The sequence below is a fragment of the Lemur catta genome, chromosome 3 (assembly GCF_020740605.2).
Source record: "Lemur catta isolate mLemCat1 chromosome 3, mLemCat1.pri, whole genome shotgun sequence".
NCBI classification, from domain to species: Eukaryota; Metazoa; Chordata; class Mammalia; order Primates; family Lemuridae; genus Lemur; species Lemur catta.
Genome location: NC_059130.1, coordinates 24,674,966 through 24,700,506, shown reverse-complemented (window position 1 = coordinate 24,700,506; position 25,541 = coordinate 24,674,966). Strand labels below are relative to the sequence as shown.

The window sequence follows — 25,541 nt, the reverse complement described above, 5'->3', positions numbered from 1 at the left end:
TTCTCCATGTATCCAGCATTGTGTATATATCATTCATTGGAACATCTTGTGAAGGGAAAGGAAGGAATTACCCTCATAGTCCACAGGGTAGAAGATGACTCCTCAGGGACAGAACTGCCTGTAATATCAGTTACACAGAGGTCTGAAAGGAGATTATCATCTGAGAATAAAAGAGCTATAGATGTGCTTTCTCACCACTGGGAACATTCAAGACCACATCAGTTTGTCAGAGCTGTCACCACTCCAGAAGTAGAATGGTGACCACTATTAAAAAAAAAAAAAAAAAAAAAGGAAGAAACAGAGCCCCAAGTAACCCAGCTATTGCAACCAAGAATGCTGAAGACTGTTAGCAAGTCTTTTAATTATAGAGGTCCTGACTGTAGGGACCTCAAAGGAGAAATTTTAAATGTGCACAAATGGAAATGGAACTACGAAAAGTTTTTCTCCTCACAGACTGCAAAGGTCATCTGGCATATGGACTACCTTTACAGTAAATTTCCTCACTGCCTCAGTATATTCTCGCTTGGGATAATAATATAATTCTGCCTTGAATTATGTTAAAGTAAGGGTTTTTAAAACAAGTGATTTGGAAGTAAGGGTGATGACAGAGGTGATGATGAATATCCAATGTCTTTTTCACTTTATCTCCCCCAGATGTAATAGTAAAAACAGCAGCAGCAACAAGTAGCATCTATGGAGTGCTTATCCTCTGCCAGATCTCCTCTAAACATTTTAAATATATTATACCATCTAATTGTCACAGTAATGGTATGAAGGAGCTGTTAGTACCTCCATTTTATAGTTGAAAAAGCTGAGGCACAAAAAGGTTAAAGGATTTGCCTTAGGTCATATAAGTGGATGTGTGGCAAAACTGGGATTTAAACAAGATAGCCTGGCACTGAAGCTCATGCTCTTAACTGCTATGCTACACCGCTTACAAGACCAAAGGCTACCAAAAGGTGAGTTATAAATAACAGGTCCCATTTAAGCCCAGAAACTCTAATGATAATCCTAGTGAAAGAACATATGGTTTGAAGGATGCATCATTCATTTGGGGAAGCTAATATTGTACAGTTTTGGCAGAGGAATGACAACTCAGGGCTGTGCTGAGGATAATCAACTAGTTACTTTATTGTTTAAATAACTCCAGTGGCATCAAATTGATGACTTTTTAAAATTAGTGTAACATTTTTTTTTTTTTTTTTTTTGAGACAGAGTCTCGCTCTGTTGCCTGGGCTAGAGTGCTGTGGCATCTGCCTAGCTCACAGCAACCTCAAACTCCTGGGCTTAAGCAATCCTCCTGCCTCAGCCTCCCGGGTAGCTGGGACTACAGGCATGTGCCCCCATGCCTGGCTAATTTTTTCTATATATATTTTTAGTTGGCCAGATAATTTCTTTCTATTTTTAGTAGAGACAGGGGTCTCACTCTTGCTCAGGCTGGTCTCGAACTCCTGACCTCGAGCGATCCTCCCACCTCGGCCTCCCAGAGTGCTAGTATTACAGGTGTGAGCCAGCACGCCTGGCCTAGTGTAGCATTTTAACAGTTTTTGATCATAAAAACAAATATAGATGCTATAGGAAATAATGAAGTAAATGGGTCACTTTTGTCTCACTATGCAGAGTTAACATGTTTGAGCTTTTCTTTCCATTGTAAACTTTTTATCGTTTTACTCGGCAAGTCCTGAAATGAATATGAAAATACTGTATTGGATCTTACATACTACACAAAAAGGCATATCTTACAAACCTGTGAGAGAGAAAAACATTTTCCTATAACATTTTAACATAACTCAACGTTCTGGCTGATAGAAACCCACTCAAATTAGCTTAAGCAAAAGAAAAATGTTTATTATATGGCACTGGGAGGCAGGAGTGTCTGTCACTGAACCAATGTAGGAAGGTCAGTGCCTCGTAAGAGCCTGGAATCTGGAACTAGAAGGCTGCTTTCCAGACAGCATCTACCTCTTTGACTCTTGCCTCCATTGCTGTCTCTCATTTATTTATTGGTCTCTTCTTTAAGCTTCACACTGTTAATCTGTTTCTTTGTTCTGTTTCTGTAACTGGGTTGAATTAAACTGCTTTTAACCACCCTTCCCTTTACAAACTGGTAATTTTAAAATTTAAGTTTATTTTTAAGAATCAGCAGCTACCCTCTGTGTTGGCAAGGGCATGGTGCGAAGGTATAAACACACTTTTAGATATATATACTATAAAGGTATAATAAAAATTTTTGGCTGGCAATTTAGTATCTTAAAAATGTTATTATCCTCTGATACAGTAATTTCATTTCAACATTGCTAGCAGTACATAAAATCTAGCATCACACAAATTTGAACTTAAATTCTAGCTCTGCACTTCCCTAGCAAATTACTTAATTTCTCCATGTTCCAGTTTCTTCATTTGAAAATTGGGATCACAATAATCTCACCTCTTGGACCATGAAGATTAAATGAGATAATATATATAATGAAGTTAGCAGGTATCTGTCTTATAAAACATGCTCAATTATTATCCCAAGTGAATAAAGGTACAAATGTGTAAAAATGCATATAAAATGTTTATTATAGCACTGTTTATAAGAGTGAAAAATTATGAATATTATATAAAACAATATTTGTTTTGTTCACCACTGTACATCCAATCTCAAGATAGCTCCTAGAATATAGTAGGTGCTCAATAAGTATTTGTTGAATGAACAAAAAACTAAGGGTTGGTTAAATAAATTGTGGCACAATTGACTGTGATTCGGTTATTAAAAATGATATAGATATTTTCATTGACAGGTACATTTCCTGTTACTTAAAATTATATGTGTATATATTCACAGCAAAAGGTCTAAAAGACCATTATGCATCAGGATGCTGACAACATTCCCTATGGTGGGATGGTGGCAGTATGGATATTTTTATTTTCTTTTTGCGTCTCTGTATTAAAATTTTTTTGCTACAATGATTATGAATTGATTTTGTAATAAAAAGCTATTTTCAATTTTAAAAATACATATTATAGTGTACAAATAAATTGGAATCAGAGGACACACTTAGATTTGAATCCTGGGTTAAATTCAGCTTAAAAAATTTTTATTAGAGTTATTCATTTATATATATATTTTTCCATTAGACATTGAGATCCTTAAAGATAGAGAATATGTCTTCATCTTTATAGCACCTTCCCCAGAATCTTACATATAATCAGCACTCAAAAAATGCTTGTCAGTGACAGGCGATAATCTCCATCACAGCTCTTGCAATGTTGTCTAATACTTTGGTCAAAGGAGGAAAATAACCTTCCAAAGAAAATATCTACAAAGAAGGTGATGGTTCCAACAGTTTCAAAACTGATCTTGAAATGCCCACAAATGAAGAGGAATGAATGCCCTATGAATTCCTTCCCCTTTGAAATGCAAATTCTGTCACAGTATCCTAATTTTTCTGTAAATAATTCAGAGATTGAACCAACTCGTGGTTACAGGAGAAGGTCCAAGTTTCTAGTGTTACTTGTTTAGGTAGAAATCTATAAGGTACCCGTTGATAACATGAATTGGCCCCTTCCCAGCTTCAAATCTACTTACAGAAATTCAATATGCCAATTATTTTCTAAGCCCTCAACTGTATTCTCTACAAAAAGTATTAATGTCACTGACTTACTCTGTCAAAGTTAAATTATTATTAACACTTAGACATCATTTCAGATGGTGATGAAACTAAAAGTTGCCACTAATTAATGAAGTTTATCATTTTTATTCAAAGACCAATACACTCTTAAATCTCATTCTTAATCATCTTTGAATGACAAAAATCTTAAAACATAACTAAATGATTACTCAGTTTTATATTATTTTTTTCCCTTGTTTTGGTTTACAAGATTTCTTAGTAGGCAGAAAGCTTCATATATTGTCCATTTGATAAAAACATATTTGCCTATCTTATAAGTGATGTTTACAAGCAAAGGGTTTTAAAAAAAATCCTAGCTAGATAAATCTTCCTAAAATATTATTTCAGCTAGGTGCCTAGGTGCTCAGACTGGAAACAGACTGTGTTCAATTCCAGCTTTACCATTTATTAGCTTTATGAGTTTGGGCAAAGTACATAACCCCTCTCTACCTTGATTTCCTCACTTGAAAAATAAGGTTGATGATAATAATACAAATACTGACCTCACTGAGTCATTATGAGAATTAAACAAAATTAGATGAATAAAGCAGTGCAAGTCACAAATGTGAGCTGCATAAGTAATTTTAAATGTTCTATTTGCCACATTAAAAAAATGAAACGGATAAAATTAATTTTAATAGCATATGTATTTAACCCATATATACAAAATATCATTTCAGCATGTAATCAACTTTAAGTCTTTAAAATCTAAGTATTTTACATTTGTAGCACACCTCAAATTAGACTACCCACATTTTAAGGGCTCAATAGTTACATTTGGCTAGAGGCGACCTTATTGGATAGCACAGGTGTAAAGTATTAAAACAGTATCTAGCACATAGTGTGTGCTAAATAAATTTTAGTTCTTAGTATCATCATAAGCCCCTTCTTAGAAATTGCTATAGACCAATGTTTCTCAAAGTGTGTGACTCATAATACCAACTGAGACCAGGTGGTTCCAGGGCATGGCATTAAATAACACTGAATTACATAGTGAGAAAACTATTCCATTTTAAATCACCTTTTTATCTTTCCGAGTATATGTAGGAGAAAGTGTCAGTTTAGTACTACAATGCTTTGGTTTTTTGCATTTTAATTTTTTTATTGAGCTATTCATAGATAATCAAATTTACTGATTTTAAGGATATTGTTTGATGAGTTTGCCAAATGTATTCAGTTGTATAACCACCTCCTCAATCAAATATAGCTCATTTCCATCACCTGAGCAAGGGCTTCTTAAAAATCAAGAAACAAAACCCAACAACACGAGCCAATGGCTTTCCAGAAATGTTATACTAGTTTATACTTCTACTGGCAATATTCAAGACTGCTTCACTGCACATTTATCTTAAGGAAATAATCAGAGAAGGGGACAGAGGTTTATCAATATGTAAGATGTTTATTGCAGCATTATTTATATAAAAATGTAAACAATAGTAATGATTAAAGACACAGCCTTAAAAATGAAATTATATAGCCATTAAGATTATTTCAAAGAATTTTTAATAACATGAGAAAATGTTCCTGATATAATTAAAAGAAAGACAGGTATAAAACTGTATAGATCCTAATTATATTATAAACAATGGCCGGGCGTGGCGGCTCACGCCTGTAATCCTGGCACTCTGGAGGCCGAGGCAGGTGGATCGCTCGAGGTCAGCAGTTCGAGACCAGCCTCAGCAAGAGCAAGACCCCCGTCTCTACTAAAAATAGAAAGAAATTATCTGGCCAACTAAAATATATATAGAAAAAATTAGCTGGGCATGGTGGCGCATGCCTGTAGTCCCAGCTACTCGGGAGGCTGAGGCAGTAGGATCGCTTAAGCCCAGGAGTTTGAGGTTGCTGTGAGCTAGGCTGACGCCACGGCACTCACTCTAGCCAGGGCAACAAAGCGACACTCTGTCTCAAAAAAAAAAAAACAAAAAAACCAAAACATAAACAAAACTCTAAAACATTTAGGTAAAGAAAAAAATTAGAAGGAATTAATGGTTAGCTCTGAGTTGTATTTATGAATGACATTTACTTTTATGTTTAATTTTTTTTAACAGTGAGCATGAATGACGTGGTGGAGGAGAATGCCTATTTTTCTTTATCTGTTTGCTGGCACTGTTTTTGCTAGGTAGAAGAAAAATAATTGAAAAATGGGATCCTTAACTATTTTGCAGGTTTATAGCTAATGAGGGTTAAGTTGAATCCAGTAGAACCCACTACGTACAGTAATAATTACTGGCTTGAAAGGGAATCTGGCTGTAAGAGGATTGTTGATCTGGAGTCACCTTCTAGCAGCATTCATCTTTCTCTTTGTCAAAAGTTTTAAGAAGTACTGGACACTAAAGTTCAGGTGGTACTCAGGCAAAGGCAGTGCCACTGGCCAACACATTCACCTATCCTCCTGTATCCCCTCTACTTCTATCCTGAATCCCGTGAAGACAGGGATTTTTTTTTCTATTAGGAGAACAATTCTATCTATATGGATCAGGTTCTTGGCCTCTCAGCTCACACAGCTAACTTAAAGTGTCAATTGCTGCCAGGAGGGACTAGAACTCTTTAATATTGATTGACTTGTGAAGTGATAAGGCAGGCCAGCTCAAAACCCAAACCAATATGCTCATTTATTTTCAAGGTAGGATCATGTGCTTCAGAAATACAACTAGGATAATGGCTCAGTTTATTGCAGGTGAATAAATAATGGGTATATTTTGTTTAAATACATCTAGGAATTTGCATTTTCGTAATAAACAAATGCTCATTTTGGTGGGTAATTCTCTTAATTCACATTCGCTTCTATAGCCAGGTGATCCTCCTAAACCATGTCATGGCTCTGCTTAAAACCCCACAATGCACATAAAACTTGTACATGAATGTTTAAAACAACATTATTCATAATAGCCAAAAGATGGAAACAACTCAAATGTCCATCGATTGACAAATGGATAAACATAATTTGGTACATGCATACAATGAAATATTATTCAGCTATGAAAAGGAATGAGGTACCAATGTATGCTACAACATGGATGAACCTTGCAAACATTATGCTAAGTGAAAGAAGCTAGACACAAAAGACTGCATATTATATGATTCCATTCATATGAAATGTCTAGAATGAGGAAATCTATAGAGACAGAAGTAGATTACTAGTTGCTCAGGACTGGAATGGGAGATTCTTTGAGATGATTAAAATGTTCTAAAATTGACTATGGCAATAGTTGCACATATCTGTGAATATACTAAAAAAACATTGAATTTTACACTTTAAATGAATTGTATGATATGTGAATTATGTCTCAATATGTATATTTTTAAAAAACCCAGCCCTACAATGCTGACAGTGAAAATCAGTCCTCACATAGTCTACAGGGGCCTTCCAGGATCAGGTCCCAGATATCTCTCTGATTGCATCTCCCTCTCCTTTTCTGCTTGCTCACTCCACCCAGACTCACCAGCCTCCTTGTGCCTCCTCCAACACACTGCATGCTTCTGTCTTAGGACACAGCTCTGGCTGCACCCAGGATCCTTTCCCCCTGTATATGTTTGGCTTACACTCTCACCTTCAAGTCTTTGCACAAATCTCTCTTTTTTTTTTTTTGAGACAGAGTCTCACTTTGTTGCCCAGGCTAGAGTGAGTGCCGTGGTGTCAGCCTAGCTCACAGCAACCTCAAACTCCTGGGCTTAAGTGATCCTCCTGCCTCAGCCTCCCGAGTAGCTGGGACTACAGGCATGCGCCACCATGCCTAGCTAATTTTTTTTCTATATATATTTTTAGTTGTCCAGATAATTTATTTCTATTTTTAGTAGAGACGGGGTCTCGCTCAGGCTGGTCTCGAACTCCTGACCTCCAGTGATCCACCCGCCTCAGCCTCCCAGAGGGCTAGGATTACAGGCGTGAGCCACCGCACCTGGCCCACAAATCTCTTTTTAATGAGGCCTTCCCTAACACCATACTTAGTAGTGTGTGTCCTCCTCCCCTGTCCCTAAGCACTATCAATTTCCCTTTACCTTGCTCTACATTTTTCCCTCATAGCGTTTATCACCTTCTGATTTACGTAAAATTTACTTATTTATTAAGTTTACTATTTATTTCTGTCTACCTGCATTAAAATTAAAGCTTCACAAGGGTTAGGATCTTTGTTTTATTAATGGAAGTATCCTAGTGCTCAGTAAATATTTGAGTGAACACATTACTGACTTTGTTGTTCTCATGTGTTCAATAAATATTTATCTATTCTAGATCTCATAATTAGGGCAATATGACTTCTGACTGTTCTCCAGAGATGTTGGTGAAAATATCTGTGGTGCTATACCAATGACTCATATCATATAATTCCTAGAAATTGAAATTTGACATTCTTCCTCTAAATGAGGATATATTAGGTTAACATGACTAATGAGACAAATGACTAGGGAAATAATGGGGGGGGGATAATTCCATAAGAAGGGCAAATACTGAGACAAGAGATGGCAGTTTGTACATTACAAACCTGCACGTACCCCAGAGACCTACTGGACTAACTGCTTAGGGCAGCATTGCATATGTTCAGGTCACTGCTGAATCCATTGCCCAAATCCTTTTTCAGGGCAGGTTCTCTGCCTTTAAAAAAGCATGAAAGCTATGCCTTTAAAGAGGTTTTGCCAGGCATGGTGGCTTACGCCTGTAATCCTAGCACTCTGGGAGGCTCAGAGGGGAGGATAGATTGAGCTCAGGAGTTTGAGACCAGCCTGAGCAAGAGTGAGACCCCCGTCTCTACTAAAAATAGAAAAAATTAGCCAGGCATGGTGGTACATGCCTGTAAGTCCCAGCTACTTGGGAGGCTGAGGCAGGAGGATCACTTGAGCCCAGGAGTTTAAAGTTGCTGTGAGCTAGGCTGACGCCATGGCACTTGTCCAGCTCTGTCTCAAAAAAAAAAAAAAAAAAAGAGGTCCCTATATTGTTTGCTATATTTTATTTCTTTATATTTCATCATACATGAAGGAAAAGGGAAAGCAATAGAAAATTCATATTAAACTTCATATGGCTATGGAGAGAAGAAAATATTGACTGCCTCTCTTTATTTAGAAGGCAATTTTATTAAGAATGTTGCTAAGGAGATAATTGGCTTCTGCAAAGTTCCTTGGTGTCTTAGTAGCAAATACACACCTTCTATTTTAAATGGTGTGTGAATCTAAACAAAGATAATCACAATTACGCCTAATCAGAGCAGGCCCTATGGAAACAAATCACACAATTCCAAAAGGCCTGCATATGTAGAATTCTGCTTCATTATAACCAGTGTGTGAATCACTGAAAAATATTACCTCAAATAAACTGTTTTATAGAAATAAAATAAGAAAGAGCCACTAAGTTATAACTTTGAATGGTAACTTGAATTTCACATTAACCTAATCCATATTTCCTTTTAAGATCTAAGGGACATATATCTTCGGGTACCTTCTGCCTAAGATGAGGAAGCTTACTTATACAAAGGCCCTACTCTCATACCAAAAATTACATTCATTTCAGGAGGGAAAGAAAGAATTGCTTTTTATTCCTTATTTTTTAGTCTTGTTTGCAACTAAGATTTTGTTTCAATTTACAGGAAAGGCAATCTTCATGTACATCTCCTAGGATGAAGGTTGTTAAAATCGCTACATGAGGGGTAATGGTTCATATAATTTTCTGGGATGCAGAAAACCAATTTTGACCCATCTACCCATTATGTTAAGTATAACAAGTAATATAGAGAAAATAATAAACTAGTAAGTGGTGGTTCTGGGATAGGACTGCAGAATAAATCTGTAATAATCTCATATTTTATTTAAAAGTTATAAAGATCAGGGAAACCAAGTGACTTGTGTACCAGAAATATCCCAAAACAGGCATTTCCCATGTTGGAAGGATGGTAGCTCCTATGTCATCACACCATACTCATAGTGACAAGATATGATTTCTTTCCTGTTTACTGGGGTACCCACTAATCCAAATCCTTATGGGGCAGACCATACCATGTCTTACATGACTCAAAGGATAAAAGGTGGGCATTCATCATAGCATATTTTAAGAGTTCACTATTTACTAATCTCCATATTCTCTCAAAATGATACTTCTGTGCTGTAGAGCTCTTGAGATCAAGGCTGTATCTTTGTCACATATTCCTTTGGCCTCTTCCTTAAGAAATAACCCATGTATTACATGGGAAATTGTACAATAAAACCCCCTACAAATTAAACCCTTATAACTCACAGAAATACATTTTTCAACTTTTTCTCCCCTATATTAAGGTTTTTAATTGCTAGCTCACAGAAGCCCCACTATATCCAGGTAGAAAAATGATTTGCAAAAAGTATTAGCTGTTCTCTAGTATTTCAATATGTATTAAGAGTTGTGAGCTTACTCAGTTTGCTAGTAATACCCAAGGGAGCCCATATTCATCATGAAAATTGAGCTTTTCCACTAAAAACCGAAACTGTGTTGCTTTTAATTACTTAAGCCTTTACAATAAGTGATCTCTGAAATATAAATTCCACTATCTTCTTACTATAAGTCAGTCATGTTTACTTGACGAAGTTAATTACCCTTTCTGTGCCTCAGTTTCTAAACAAAGAGTGCAGATGATAGTACATATCTTATGTGTGGATTCAGTGAATTAATATGTGTAAAGTACTCAGCACAGTACCTAGCACACAGTATATGCTCATTAAATATTGACTATTATTACTGTTTTATTAGCAGCAAAAGCAGCAAAGGGAGAAGTTTGAATAAAAAGGCTGTGATAGTACCATGTCACTTCTGTGCTCAAAAATATTCAAGGGGTGTCCTTGAATTAGGTATAAAAACTTCAATTTGACATGTTAGGATACAGAGCTACCTTTCCAAATAATATTATCTAATAGTGTTCAAAATAAAATTCATATAATGTCACTACTATTTTATATTCTCGCAAGATCATAACGACATATCTGTTTCTGGAATTAAGGTGAAACTTCTCTTGCAATAAAACACAAAGAAATGCAAGATAAAAAATGTCAAACATCCTTTTAAATGAATATCTAACCTCTTAAGAAAGTAAGAGAAATCACCAAGGGTAATCACAAAAAGGGAATCAAAACTTAGGTTGATAATCAGTATAAACAGATGCTGAGAATACCTGATAGGTGTGTGGCAGTGTTATTAAACAAGGGCACTGTATTTTAGTAGCCACAGAGGGTCAGGGAACAAGGCCTAGGTCTCATAAAAAAAGAAATTAGAATTGAGATTCCCACATAAGAGAGAGACCCTCACTGAAAAAGTGGACTAAAAAGAAATTTATCTGCACAGAGAGATAACGAGGAAGCTTGAACATAAGCTCGTACCAGCTTTGAATGGTTCAAAGCCATATAGAAATGAAACATTAAAAAATCACTCAAGACTGAAATGTTCTTGGGGTACCTAGCCAAAATGAAAGGAAAAATAGGCCGCTCGTGGGTCCCATAGATAAAACCATGTTAGGATAACTCAATTTAAAATTATAGAACACCCAAGGAAATGATTCATCATGAACTAATGTTAGCAGATACAACAGCAGAATTAGACCTCCAAGTACTCCAGTTTATAGAATTAATGTGATTAAAGAAAAATGAAAGATTTTAAAACATGAGAAAAAAAGAGGATAACAAAAACATCAGGCAAATTTGAAAAGGAAGCAAATAGAACTTGTAGGACTAAAAATACAATCTTTAAATTAAAAACTACTGGACAAATTAAACACAGATTGGACATAACTGACAAGTGAATTACTGAACTGGAATACTGATTTTAAAAAATTACATAGAAAGCAGCATAGACAGATAACACATTGGTAATAAAAATAACAGATTAAGAGACATGAACATCCAATATATATTTCATAGGAGTTCCAGGAAAGACCAGAGGAAATGGAAGAAAAGCAACATTCAAAGAAATAATGACTGTAAAAATTTCAGAATTTATGCCAAACATGAATTTTCATACCACGTAACATAAATAAAAATAAATTCACATTTAGATACAGAATAGTGAAACTAGAACATTAAAAATAAAAATATAATCTTAAGGCCAGGCGCAGTGGCTCATGCCTGTAATCCTAGCAATTTGGGAGGCTAAGGCAGGAGGATTGCTTGAGCCAGGAGTTCGAGAACAGCTTGAGCAAGAGCGAGACCCCTTTTTGCAAAAAATAGAAAAATTAGCTGGGAGTGATGGCATACGCCTATAGTTGCTACTCAGGAGACTGAGGCAGGAAGATTGCTCGAGCCCAGGAGTTTGAGTTTGCAGTGAGCTATGATGATGCCACTGTACTCTAGTCTGGGTGACGGAGAGAGATCCTGTCTCAAAAAAAAATTTATAAATATATAATCTTAAAAAATAATCAGAAAAGAAAGATTACCTACAAATGAAAATTATATTGAGAGCAAATATCTTTATTTTTAGATATTTATTTTTAGGGTTTCTTTTCTTTTCTTTTTTTTTTCTGAGAGAGAGTCTTGCTCTGTTGCCCAGGCTACAGTGCCATGGCATCAGCCTAGCTCACAGCAACCTCAAACTCCTGGGCTCAAGCGATCCTCCTGTCTTAGCCTCCCAAGTAGCTGGGACTACAGGCACGTGCCATAATGCTCAGCTAATTTTTCTATTTTTTTTTTTTTTGTAGAGATGGGGTCTTGCTGTTTCTCAGGCTAGTCTTAAACTCCTGAGCTCAAGTGATCCTCCTGCCTCGGCCTACCAGAGTGCTAGGTTACAGGCGTGACCCACCACACCTGGCCTAGAGACAGGGTCTTGCTCCATTACCCAGGCTGGGATGCCGTGTCATGATCATAGTCTATTGCAACCTTGAGATCCTGGGCTCCAGGGATCCTCCTGCCTCAGCCTTGTGAGCACCTGGGACTACAGGCATGCACCACCATGCCTGGCTAATTTTTTTTTTTTTAATAGAGATGGGGTCTCAGTATGTTGCCCAGGCTGCTCTCAAACTCCTGGGCCCAAGCAATCCTTCTGCCTCAGCCTCCTGAGTAGCTGGGATTACAGGTGGGGAGCCACTGTGCCTGGCTAGGATGTTTTTAGACAAAGATACCAAGTTGGCCAGTAGCTGAAAGAACTACTAAAAAATGTTTTTGGTAAGAAGAAAATAGGGTTGAAGGAAGGGCTAGGGTGAAAGAAACAAAGTGGAAAGAAAAAAGGGGGCAACTATGTAGGTAAATGTAAACATTGACTAGTGAAAATAATGATTGATTTGGGGATTTAAAAAGGTAGAACCAAAACATTGGGCAATGATGGTGTTTAAGTTGGGAGGAAGGTGATTGGAGTTAAAACATTCTGAGATCTTTGTATTACTTGTGAGAAAGGTGGGGATAGATTAAGTTTAGCCTCTATTTCTTCATTCATTCAACAAATATCTTTTAAGGACAGGTAAAATTAACAGATGGTGACAGAAGTCATAATGAATACTTTGCAAGGAGTTGTGACAAGGGGGCATGAGGCATAAGAGGCTTTTGGGAGTGCTGGTGATAATTCTATTTCTTGATCTGGATGGTGGTTACACAGATGTATTCACTTTGTGATATTTTATTAAGCTGTCTGCTTATTATTTATATACTTTTCTGTATGTAACTAAGTACCATTATATATGTATATGTATGTGGTATCACAGAAAGATTTTGGTCTTTGTCTTCAGTTCTTGGCACAGAGCTCCTATACCCCTTAGAATTTCCTGAGTGATAAGAGTGATAGGAGTGTCTTTTGTTCCAATGAGGTGGCTCTTGGTGGGCCTCTAGGTAGCTTCAGGATGGGGACTAGTTGTCAGAAAGACCAAGCCTTGATTAGAAGCTCCAAACTTTCAGCCCCACCCCCAAATCTCCAAGGAGGAGAGAATGGCTGGAGACTAAGTCAATCACCAATGGCCACTGATTTGATCAACCATGTCCATGTTATGAAACTTCCACAAAAACTCCCTAACCAATAGGGTTCAGAGAGCTTTCAGGTTGGTAAACAACACACTGAGGTGCTAGGAGGGTCGTGTGCTTGGAGTGGGCATGGAAACTCCACATGCTACCCCTATACCTTGCCCTCTGCCTCTCTTCCATTTGGCTATTCCTGAGTTTTATCCTTTATAAGAAACTGGCAAATGTATATAAAGTGTTTTCCTGAGTTCTATGACGCATTCTAGTGAATTATCAAATCTGAGGAAGAGGTTATGGAAACCTCTGATTTACAGCCAGTCAGAAGTACAGGTGGTCTGGGACTTGTGACTGGCATCTGAAGTGGCGGCAGTCTTGTGGTATTGAGCCCTTTTAACTTGTGAGATCTGATGCTAACTCTAGGTACATAGTGTCAGAACTGAACTGAATTGTTGGACGTGCAGTTGGTATCCAGAGAATTGGAGATGTGGTATTGGAAAACACATCATGTATTTGGTGTTAGGAGGAAAATAACCTCTCAATGGAGTATTTCTATAAAAGTTATTAAAAAAAACCCTACTGTACAGTTTATACCAAAATAAAATTCTGATAGATTATAAAGATATAACCCTAAATATGTATCTTAAAAATAATGAAGAAAATGTTAGTATTTATATAATCTTGGCTGAGAAAGACCTTTCTTTCTTTCTTTTTTTTCTTTCTTTTTTTTTTTTTGAGACAGAGTCTCACTCTGTTGCCCGGGCTAGAGTGCCATGGCGTCGCGTCAGCATAGCTCACAGCAACCTCAAACTCCTGGGCTCAAGCAATCCTACTGCCTCAGCCTCCCAAGTGGCTGGCACTTACAGGCATGCGCCACCATGCCCAGCTAATTTTTTTAAATATATATTTTTAGTTTTCCAGCTAATTTCTTTCTATTTTTTAGTAGAGATGGGGTCTTACTCTTGCTCAGGTTGGTCTTGAACTCCTGAGCTCAAACTATCCACCCTCCTCAGCCTCCCAGAGTGGTAGGATTACAGGTGTGAGCCACCATGCCCAGCTGAGAAAGAGCTTTCTAAGCATGACACCAAAAGAGAAATCACTGGTAGCTTTGACTATATAAAATTAAAACAATAATAACAAAACTTTTATACAACAAAACTTTGTGAATAATACAAAACAAAAACATCGAATAGGGGAAAAAGATTACTACTCACATAACAGACAAATAGTCAATATCCTTAATTAGTACATAGAATTTTTTTAAATTGTTAAGGAAAAAAAATACTCCAATTGTGATATGGGCAAAGAACATGAACTGGCAATTCACAAAAGAAATACATAAATGCCAGTGAGCTCTGGAAACTGACAAACACATAAGTAATTTGCCCAAGTTCACAAAAATAATAAGAGGGAAATCAGAATTCAAACCCAGGCAATCTTACCCTTCAATAAGTATTTGCTTAATGAATGAATGACTGCATATTTAATACTAAAAGATGTTTACAGAAGACTAGAAAATGTAGGTTATAAGACAGAATGTACAATGAAATCCTTTTCTGCCCACACATGCACATAAATGTCTACCTAGACTTAGAAAAAAGTCTGAGAAGACCAAGATGTAACAGTGGTTAGATTATGGGAGCTTTTTGTTCTTTTTATACTTTACTAATTAAAAAAAAATTCAGAATAAGCACATATGACTTCCATAATAAAGGAGAAAAATTATGTTAAAAAACTGAACAATAATAGGAAATTTAAACAGTACACAAACACTTCTAATGACTCCCAATTATCCATATGTGGCTCAGCATGGATCTCTCGGGGTCCCCAATCATTAAATTCAAACATCTTGCCATGGTTCCCCAGTTTCTTCTCCTCTACCCTTAGCTGCCAAATTAATCTTCCTAAAATACCGTGACCCTCTTGTAATTTCATTGCTTAAAAACTGTCAACAATTCCCCATTTTCTACATAAGAAAGTAGAAATTCCTCAGCCTAGCATTCAAGCCCTTCCACAATTATGGCATTCAACCAATCTTTTCACTTCATTACACACATTCCAGCTAGCTGACTACTTGCTGTTCTTTGTGTATCTGTATTGCCTATAGCTTTTATAACTTGTTCATGTGGTTAACTCTACCTAGAATGTACTCTCCCTCTGTATGTCCATTTTCTACCCAAGGCTCAGCTTATATATGATCTTCTCCATGAAACATTTGCTAATTTCCCTTAGCCACTCTGAGAATCCTTTGCTCTTTTATCTGTCTCTCCAGGCACTTACTTCCTTATTTTTTAATGTCCTATCTTTCCAAACAGACAATGACTTACTTAAGGTAGGATCTTTAGCTTATTCATCTTTGTATTATTCTTACTAAATACTTACTGAGTGAATAGGGTTAATTAACAAAATAGAAAAGCTCACAGAATTCACTACTATTAAATTTAGGTATTTTCAAAGTGTCAGTCTGTGGCTATTAGGTTTCTCCTCCTTTTTTAAAAAAAGTTTTTTCCCTTCCTTACGAAGTAGGTGCAAGGGTTTCTCCTTCTTTGAGCATAAGAAACACAAATTGTTAACAGTGAAGGATAGGATGGTTCTTACTCTTCAGGTCATTGACCTATTAAAGTGATTTATGAATTTAATGGACCATAGATCCTTCATCTCAAACTCTAGATTATTGTATAAACTGATGCTATAAATGCCAGAGCATTTTGGTCTATAGCAGTATGGTTAGCATTGGCCAAACTTTTTCAATGAAAGGGAAATTTATGCTCTATTCTTTAGGAAAAGGTAGAGTTGTAGGACTGAATGTTCTTCTTTACCTTTTTGTGTTGTGCACTGTGGTGCCTCCCAGGACAATCCTTACTCCAGGAGTAGTGCGGTTCAGGTTATAAATCGTTAGAGCCTCTTCATAGGTGGCTCCTCCAATTACAAATACAATGATATCCTGAGGTCTGTGATAATGAAGAAAGAAATATTATCATAGGATAAGGGAAAAAAAGGGCAAGACTTATTATTATATACACAGAGTTTTAATTTCTAAATCTTTCTTTTTTGGTGGAGGAAGCAGAATTAAAGCAGAATAGAATAAAAGGTTTAAAAAAAGTTTTAATTATCTGAAATTGGCAGGAAACAGAGCAGGAAATGCTGAATAGTGATTTGCTTTCTGTATATGAGCGGATGTCTTATAATTTCTGTGCTGTGGATTTCAGAATAGCAAAATAGTGTTTGCTGGAACCAAATGTAGAAAATATTCTTCTATATTCAAGAGGCTGCAGAGTGCCTCACTGTGACACGATATCAAGATAGCAGTATTTTGTGCTTGTATCACACATCTCCTTTCATGTATAAGCCCTTTGTCAAATACTTAGTACAGCATTTTGGAAAGTATTGGTATATTTGGATGTCTCTATAACACAGGAAGTAGAAATGTTTAGTATTTTGAATATAAAAAAAGAATGGGACATATAAATTAAAGCTCCTAGGAACTCCACCTCTTCTTAAAATCTTTATACTAAATCCTTTGATAAACCCCCCCCCCCAAAAAAAGAAAGAAACCATGGAAACAAACACTAAAAAAAACATGAGAGTAGTTTTGATACTGGACATGCTGACACATCAGCTCAGCCACTAGCATCATTTGGGTAGCACTGTGTAGCTTTTACTATGTTTCAATCTTTATCAAAATGGTTTCATAACAAATGTGAGTGTCCTTCCTATTACTCTTTCTACAGATATCAACAAGAAGGAGACATTATTTTCAAACTGTTAAAATTTGTCTTATTTTTCTTTCCTCACGCCACCAAAAAAAGATAAAATTACTTAATCTTAGTAGGCAACTAATTTTGTTAAATCACTCACAGGACACTATTTAAAACTACATCAAGCAGAAGCATCCATCTTGGAGGTTATAGCACAAAACTAAACAGAATCATCTTTAATCAAGGAATATACATGCACATGTATAAATCATGCAAAAAAAAAAAAAACCCAACCCAACATTTCCTTCTATTTATTTGTCTTTCTCTAAAATACCTTGAAGGAATTAACTGAGAGAATATTTGTTCTTGTGGGGCTTCATGGAAACAGAATCAGCTATTGTGGTTATTTTAAAATGTTCAGATGGTCTTTGAATTGCAGAGATTCCCCAATGAAATGTATATAAGCTCCCAGTGATGAACAAGTTGTTATTTTGTAATTAATTAGGTAGAGAGTCCATTATGACATTTCTATGTGGACTTGGAACTTAAAAATCATATATTTGAAATGCTAATTTACTTTTTAAGACAAAATAAACTTCATTTAAGACTACCCACCATAGACATTCTTAAGAGGGTGGAAAAACAGGAAAAAAAAGAAAATACTACCCACCAAAACAATGTATCTAGCATCACAGTGCTTTAAGAGTTACATACTGTTGTATGCTCTACAATAAATAATGTTTTGCTATGTAAGGAAACACTGTTTTGACTAGACAAATGCATGCACATAGTATAAAATACAAAAGGATATACTAAAAATGTAAGTTTCCCTCTCACTACAGTCCTTACCCAGGTACTTCCCTGCAGCCCTACCTCCCTTCTTTCTAGAGGCAAACACTGTTATTCATCTCTTATGTATCCTTTCAGAGATATTATCTGTGTGTATATACATTTAAACACAAACGGAAGCATTTTATATACACCATTCTGCCCCTTGCCCATATCCTGGATATACTGTGATTTTAAAATTTTGATGGATATTGCCAAGTTGCTTCACAGATGTCATCCCACCAGCAACACAGGAAAGTGCTTATTTCTCCACATCCTTATCAACACTGTGTATTATCAAGGCTTTTGGACCTTCTAAACTGATAAGTTAAAAAGTGTTATCTCATCATGGCTTCTTATTATGATCTGTCCAATACAAATTTGAACTACAGACATAGATCTGTGAATCATCAGCATGTGAAGTTTGGGAGATGGTATAGCGTGAGAAAAGAGGACAAGGATGGAACCCGGTGAACTCCAACATTGAAGAAATGAAGGAACAGGAACTCTCAAAGGAGACAAAGAAGGAACAGTCAGAGGACAGAAGGTAACAATAAAACCAAAGGATATGGTGCTATGGTAGCCAAGTATTTCAAGGAACAGGAAATTAACACAGTCTTTAAACCCGCAGACAGGTCAAATAAGATTAGGACTGAAAAGTGTCCACTGGATTTATCAATAGAGGTCATAGATGATTATGGTGACAGCAGGTTTGGTAGAATAGTCTTTTTTAAAAAATGCTTTTTCTGCATCCAATTTATGAGTTATTCTCAACATCCTGTTTTGATCATCATTTTAAAAAATTCTGCATATTTTACCTAGATTGAACCATGCTCTCATGACACCAAACCTTTATCTTTCGGCTTAATATTCATCCTTGGTTCAAGATTCACATATCTGTACACCACAGACGTTTCAGACTAATCATGTCTAAAACTATATTTTATTATTTAGTTTCTACCTTTAATCTGCTACTCTTCTTATATTTCCTATTTTGATCAATGGTACTGTATTAGTTTTCTATTGTTGTTGAAATAAATGACTACAAACAGTGGCTTTAACAATATAAATTTATTACCTCATAGTTCTGGAGATCAAAAGTCTGTCATGGGTCTCAACTGAACTTAAACTAAGGTGTCAGGAGGGCTGTGTTCCTTTTGGAAGCTCTAGGGTAGAATCTATTTCCTTGACTTTTGCAGCTTCAAAAGGCTGCCTGTATCCCTTGGCTGTGGCTCCTTCCTCCATCTTTAAAGCCAGCAATGTTTCATGTCTCTTACCCTATTGTTGTCACTTCTCTCTCTGATAACAGTCAGGAAAGTCTCTCTGATTTTATGGACTTGCAATTAGATTGGGCCCACCTGGAGAATCTCCCCCTCGGAAGCTTTCTATACCCTTAATCACATTTGCAAACTCCCTTTGCCAAGTAAGGTAATATACTTATAGGTTCCAGGAATTAGAGTGTGAGAACATCCTGGGGGTGGTGGGTGCATTATGCAGCCTACTATGGGCACAATCTATCCAATCATACCCAATCACCCAAGTCAGAAAGTTTGACACATCTTTTATTTTTCCTTCTTCTCCTATCCTTACTCAGTTGGCCACTGATTTGTGTCAGTTTTATCTCTGGACTAGCTTAACTCCATCCCTTTACTCAGTTTCCCCTGCCTGGTTGCCAGAGTCCTACCATAGTAATGATTTATTTGTACTTCATTTATATTTCATTTGTCAGCCACTTTAATCTTCCAAAACACAGATCTGATCATGCCCTTTCTCTGACAAAAGATAAAGGCAGTTGGAGCAATGCTTAGTTAATGTCTTTCTCAACTAGCCCTTAGTCTATCTTTCCAGCCTTGTTCTCTGTTACACTCTGTTCTCTCATTCTCTAGTTACACATATCACTATAAAATAAACTTTATGAGGTTAGGGATTCTGGTTGTTTTTTTTTTGGTTGCTCATTGCCAAATCTCTAATCCTAGAATAGCATCTAACACACAATCAGTAGTTAATAAATATTTGTGCAACAAATGATTGAATGAGTGAACATCATTCTATTTTCTGTTCCTCAAAGGACCATGTGCCAACAGTAACCATTTATTGAGTACCTACCATTTATCAGGTACTTTGCTTACAATTTTGCAAGACAAAAATCATAGTTGAGGAAGCACAAACTCAACAGAAGATATAGAAGATGCAAAAAATATAGACCCTTCAGTATTTGGTCAATGATTGAAAGTGGAGCATGAGGGTAAAGAAGGAGTCCATGATAACTTTTAAGTTTCCTGGTTTTGGTGACTAGGGGTAGTGGCTTAGGTCTGACAAGAAAGACTGATTTACTGAGAGTAAAGTATCTTTTTAACATTAAATGTCTATGGATGTAAATTCTTAATTCTTCCCACTATATTGGTTCTCGAAGTACCAATAATCTGAGATAATAAAGGCTTCTCAAGTGTAGTCATCACTGCTTTAATACTCATTAAGGATGTAAAAGATGAGTTCTGTGGGGAAAAAAATCCAATGTCCTAAGAATGTACCATCAGGAGACAGAGACAACTCTAACAATAGTTAGGCCAGTGTTGTAACTACTTGGGGGTCAGGAAAAGTAGTGGAAAGCAGGAAAATAAAAGGCAGTTAAAGTGTTCAGAAATAAAGAAGTACTCAAGGGTGAAAAGACATTATATTCACAAAAAAAATGAGGATTTTTTTTACAGTAAGATTCTATATACAGTGTTCCTTATGGTGAGGGACAACTCTATTCTGAGGCCTGTTATGCAGTTTATCTTGCATTTTATGAGTAAGTAAATACTCATGAATTGCACAGTTTATTTTATTAAGAAGTAGGGTTGGGGGTTTTCTTTTGCAGGGGTACGGTGACCATCTTGGTGACTGATGAGAGAAATCAGACAGTATCACTTCTGTTTTGAGCTCTTGATCTGATAAATCAATTTAAAAAGCTGCTGAGCAGACAAATGAGGATAATGATAATACTGGAAAATGATGTTGCTTCTCCACAGCTACCCTCTCACCATCCCTGCCTTCAGAGTACATCTATCTCTTATGGAAAAGAAAGGCAAGAACTGGGAAGGAATAAACTCAAGTAAGCTTTTAGCATAGCCAGAGAACACTGCCCTTTAGTCTGATAATTTCAGGGTACCAGAGTATTTTTGTATTACTGGAGAGGAAAGAAAATGTCATGGATGGTAAACTGTGGGTGTAGGTTATATAAATAAAAGGACAAAATCTAGATACAGGGATAGGCTCTTAGAGCTTGGCTCAATTGTATGACTAATGAAGATGACTGTCATACTTGGTTATGAAAACATTAATAAATATTTTCCTGCACCTTCTATTATTCATTCAAGCTGGCTTAAGGAAGAACATCTATGAAAAAAATTATTTTAAAACATCCCTGACATTTTTCCTTTTCATTCCTTTCCCCAGTGAATTTTAAAAGTAGATGTTCTAATGAGGCCAATGGTAAAATATATAGCAAATCTTTTTAATATGATGGTTGAACCTAAGTGGAATACACAAGTTCAATTCTTTGTGCGCATCTTCCTGTGCTCTGTAATTCGTCACAGCAACCCAAAGCATTAATTAATGCAGACAGCAAACGTTAGAAAACAGCAGCCAGTTTATGCTGTATATATAAGGATAACAAATTTGTATCTTATTTTGCTAGAAGACTAAACAAAAATTTTCACATATAGGATTTCTGGAAATCATTATTTCTAAACGTGGATAAGTTAGGTGGAAAAACAAACTTTAAAATGGCAACATTTTATTAATAATCTGTTGATATCATATTTATGGCTAAAATTCACATTTTTAAATACCCTTATAGGTGATAAAATCCTCATGAATATTTACTACAGGAAAAAAGGCCAATGAAAAAGAAATGCTGCTTTATAGAAACAAAAATAAGCTGCTGTGACAAGATTCTACTACATTTGTGTAAATGTGAAAAGTATTTCCTTTTTGAATTGACTGATTCTGGCATGTAAGATCATATAGCTCCATTTTCTCACCAAATGAAAAAATTGCTTTTTTTTTTTTTAAATCAAAGACAAGAAGCCATTCTGAAGTGAGGAAAAAAAAATTAGCCTGAAAAATAGGATATGTGGGAATTCATCTGCAGGAGAAAGATCAAACCCAATTTGTGGATATAGCTACACAGCCAAACAGGTTAACCACTAATTTAATAGCTAAGGGCTAAGAAATTTCTTTAAGTGTTCTGGTTTTACAAAGTTGTGTTCTTGCCACATTTAGTTTGATGCTTTCTAATATTACAACAATAAAACCAAGAAGTTCTATTTGAGACTTAACCTATCATAAAGATGACTAAAATAAATGGCTCTTCTCCATGTGAAGATCTAGGACCAAGAAAGTGGCTAGAGCTGATAGTGGTGCCAAGTGAATGCACAGCCAAAATACTGTATAGAGTTACTTACAACTGTAAAAATCTAAATTTTCTGTGGCATCAATTAAATTTATTTTCTGGATTAAATTTTCCAGTTGTAAATTTTGTCATATCAACTAGTATAGATACCTACATAATTTAACAAACATCTATTGAACACCTACTGTTTGTAAAGCACTGTGTTAAATGTCGTGAAAACCCCCCAAATTAACAAAATAAACTTCTTACTTCAAGATTACAATACCTAATACAATAACTAAAGGGAAGGACAGATATGTATACAACTAACTACTATCTCAAGAGGTAACAACTATTAGGAATTTCTTGTTTATTCTCTCAGAAATAGTTACTGTATATGTACATATATGTGCTTGTGTATATATATATATATTATATACATATTATGCATATATGTATAGTCAAACACATATTTATATAACATGTATATAGTCACACTCATGCTTATATAGCTTTTTATCAAGAGGGATATTACAGCATCTGGCATTTCTAAACAAGATATCTTACAAAGCTTTGCACAGTACCCTCTGAACAGTCATGCCATTTAAAAAAAAAAAAGAATGTGTAGTATTACACTGTAATTTAGGTAACCAGTCCTCTATTGATGGATATTTAGCTTGTTTCCAGTGTTTTGCCATTACAAATAATGTTTCAGTGAACATCCTTGTTTAAATATCTTTGTGTATTTGTGCAAGAATATCTATATGGTAAATTTTTAAAAGTAGAATTGTTAAGTAGGAATCTTTCAAGTCCTCTGCATCTCCCTTCTGTTAAGCAGGGCCAGGAGGTGGCATAGATATCTTCTCTCCCCTCAACCCCCAATGTAGTTTTGTAACCATTTCTCTGCCTTCTTCCTTCAAAATTTCCACTATTTTATAAGCTCATAATGTAGATGCACTGTTTTCTCCTGACCTCCTTTCCTGGTCACTCTTATTCCCTGAAGACTTTAGTTCAGGCTTACTGTCCTCCTTTTTACCCTCTCTTTGTTCAAGATTTTTAGTGACTTTAACATGTGTAGATTACTCATCTAATATCCTGATCACCGGTCACCTCACCCACACCGACCTTTTTTTCCACCGCCAAAACAACCCATATCCATGATTACAACCTAAACTTCTTCATTACAAGTATCTGCATTACCTATGAAATCTTGAATTCAAGATCTGTTTCCCAGTAACCCCCTTTAAACTTCTAATCCACCTACACTAATACGCTTCTGAAATAATTCTCTGACCTCATCAAACCTTTAATTCATTGACAAATACTTTTTTCACTATCCAATACCCTCTTCCTGTTTTCATTTCCCAAAATCTTGATTGGACCCAACTAAATGCCTTTCCCACATTTAATCCAGAAGAGCTAAAAGTTGCTGGAAAAAAAACCACACAACTGGGCTCACTGGCTGTATTTTAAACTAAAATGACCACAAAACTAAAAAGGGCACTCAACCTTGTCTAGAAGTCTGACTTACATTTCCCTAGCAAATTTGATTCCTAGCCTATGAGAGGACAATTTCACAATGTTTTCTCTTTTTAGCCCTTACTTTAGCTGATAATTTGGCATTGTATTTTACTGAGAACATTAGACATGATAGCCCCGATGTTGATAACCCCCATGTTCTCACCATCAAAATTATAAACCTATTATATCTACATATATTGTTTTCTCTCCTGTTAAGGTATAAGAAGTACCTTTGCTTCTATTGAAGGCAAACCCTCTGTGCTCTGGATGCTCTAAGGACTTCATTTGCATAGCTCCTTCTCTTTCTCTTCTGCATTATCTATTTTTCCTTCTTTACTGGATAATTCTTATCAGATTACAAATATGTTCTTGAATCTCTCTTTCCTCTGAGCTCACAATCTCTACTAGATACCATCCCATTTCTCTGTCCCCTTTATGTAAAAACATCTTAAAAAGTGTTTTATATATATGCTGTCTCCATTTTATCTTATATCCTGTAATCCTCTCTAATTTGGCTTTCAATTTCACTGAAACTGGGGAAGAATACCATCAAAGACCTTCATGTTGTGAAATCTGATGTATTCTTTACTTTCTTTACCTTCTTTACCTCTCAGAAGACTGGGAACAGTTTACCATCCACTTGTTGGTCATTATGACACCAGGCTTTCCTGTTTTTTCTCCTACATTTCTACTTCCTCCTCACTGTCCATCGCTGGCTCCTAATTCTCTACTCAATGTTTGGTCCTGGGCTCTCTTCTTTTTCCTTTTCTATGCTTTCTCCTTAAGATCTTATTTAGTCTCATGGCTTTCAATGTCACTAATATCTTGTCAACTCCTAATTTAGTATATGACATTTCCACTTGGTTATCTAATAGGCATCTCCAACTTAACAACAAAACTCATTATTTTTCCTCAAAACCTAAGAGTTATCCTTGAGTTCTCTCTTACCCTTGTTCCACCAATCTACTCTATTAAATAAATCTATTGATTCTACCTTCTCTATCAGCCTCCTATCCAAACTACTTTCTCTCCTGGACTGTTGCAGCTACCTCCTCAGTAGTCTCCCTGCTTCTATTTTTGCCTTCAATAATCCATTCTTTCTTTTTTTTTTTTTTTTTCAGACAGAGTCTTGCTCTGTTGCCCGGGCTAGAGTGCCATGGCATCAGCCTAGTTCACAGCAACCTCAAACTCCTGGGCTCAAGCGATCCTCCTGCCTCAGCCTCCTGAGTAGCTGGGACTACAGGCATGTGCCACTATGCCTAGCTAACTTTTTTCTATATGTTTTTAGTTTTCCAGTTAATTTCTTTCTATTTTTTAGTAGAGATGGGGTCTTGCTCTTGCTCAGGCTGGTCTCGAACTCCTGACCTCAAGTGATCCTCCTGCCTTGGCCTCCCAGAGTACTAGGATTATAGGCGTGAGCCACCCGCGCCCAGCCCTCAAAATATTTTCTCCTTTCAGAAATTTGTTATATTTATAAAACACTTACTTCCATGGCTCTTACATTATTATTAGCTGAAATAATAGAAAAATTATACCAATAGTAAAATTTTCACATTAATCTGTTCAATAGGATTCAACTACATA

At 36.1% G+C, this 25,541-nt stretch overlaps 1 protein-coding gene across 1 annotated transcript in view; it reads right to left on the bottom strand.

Moving 5' to 3' along the window:
• VPS45 (vacuolar protein sorting 45 homolog) overlaps positions 1-25,541 on the bottom strand; it is a 61,577-nt gene that overhangs the window by 9,992 nt on the left and 26,044 nt on the right. The window contains exon 14 of the mRNA XM_045544956.1: positions 16,355-16,486. Coding sequence (XP_045400912.1) covers positions 16,355-16,486 — 132 coding nt within the window. The remainder of the gene's footprint in view (positions 1-16,354; positions 16,487-25,541) is intronic.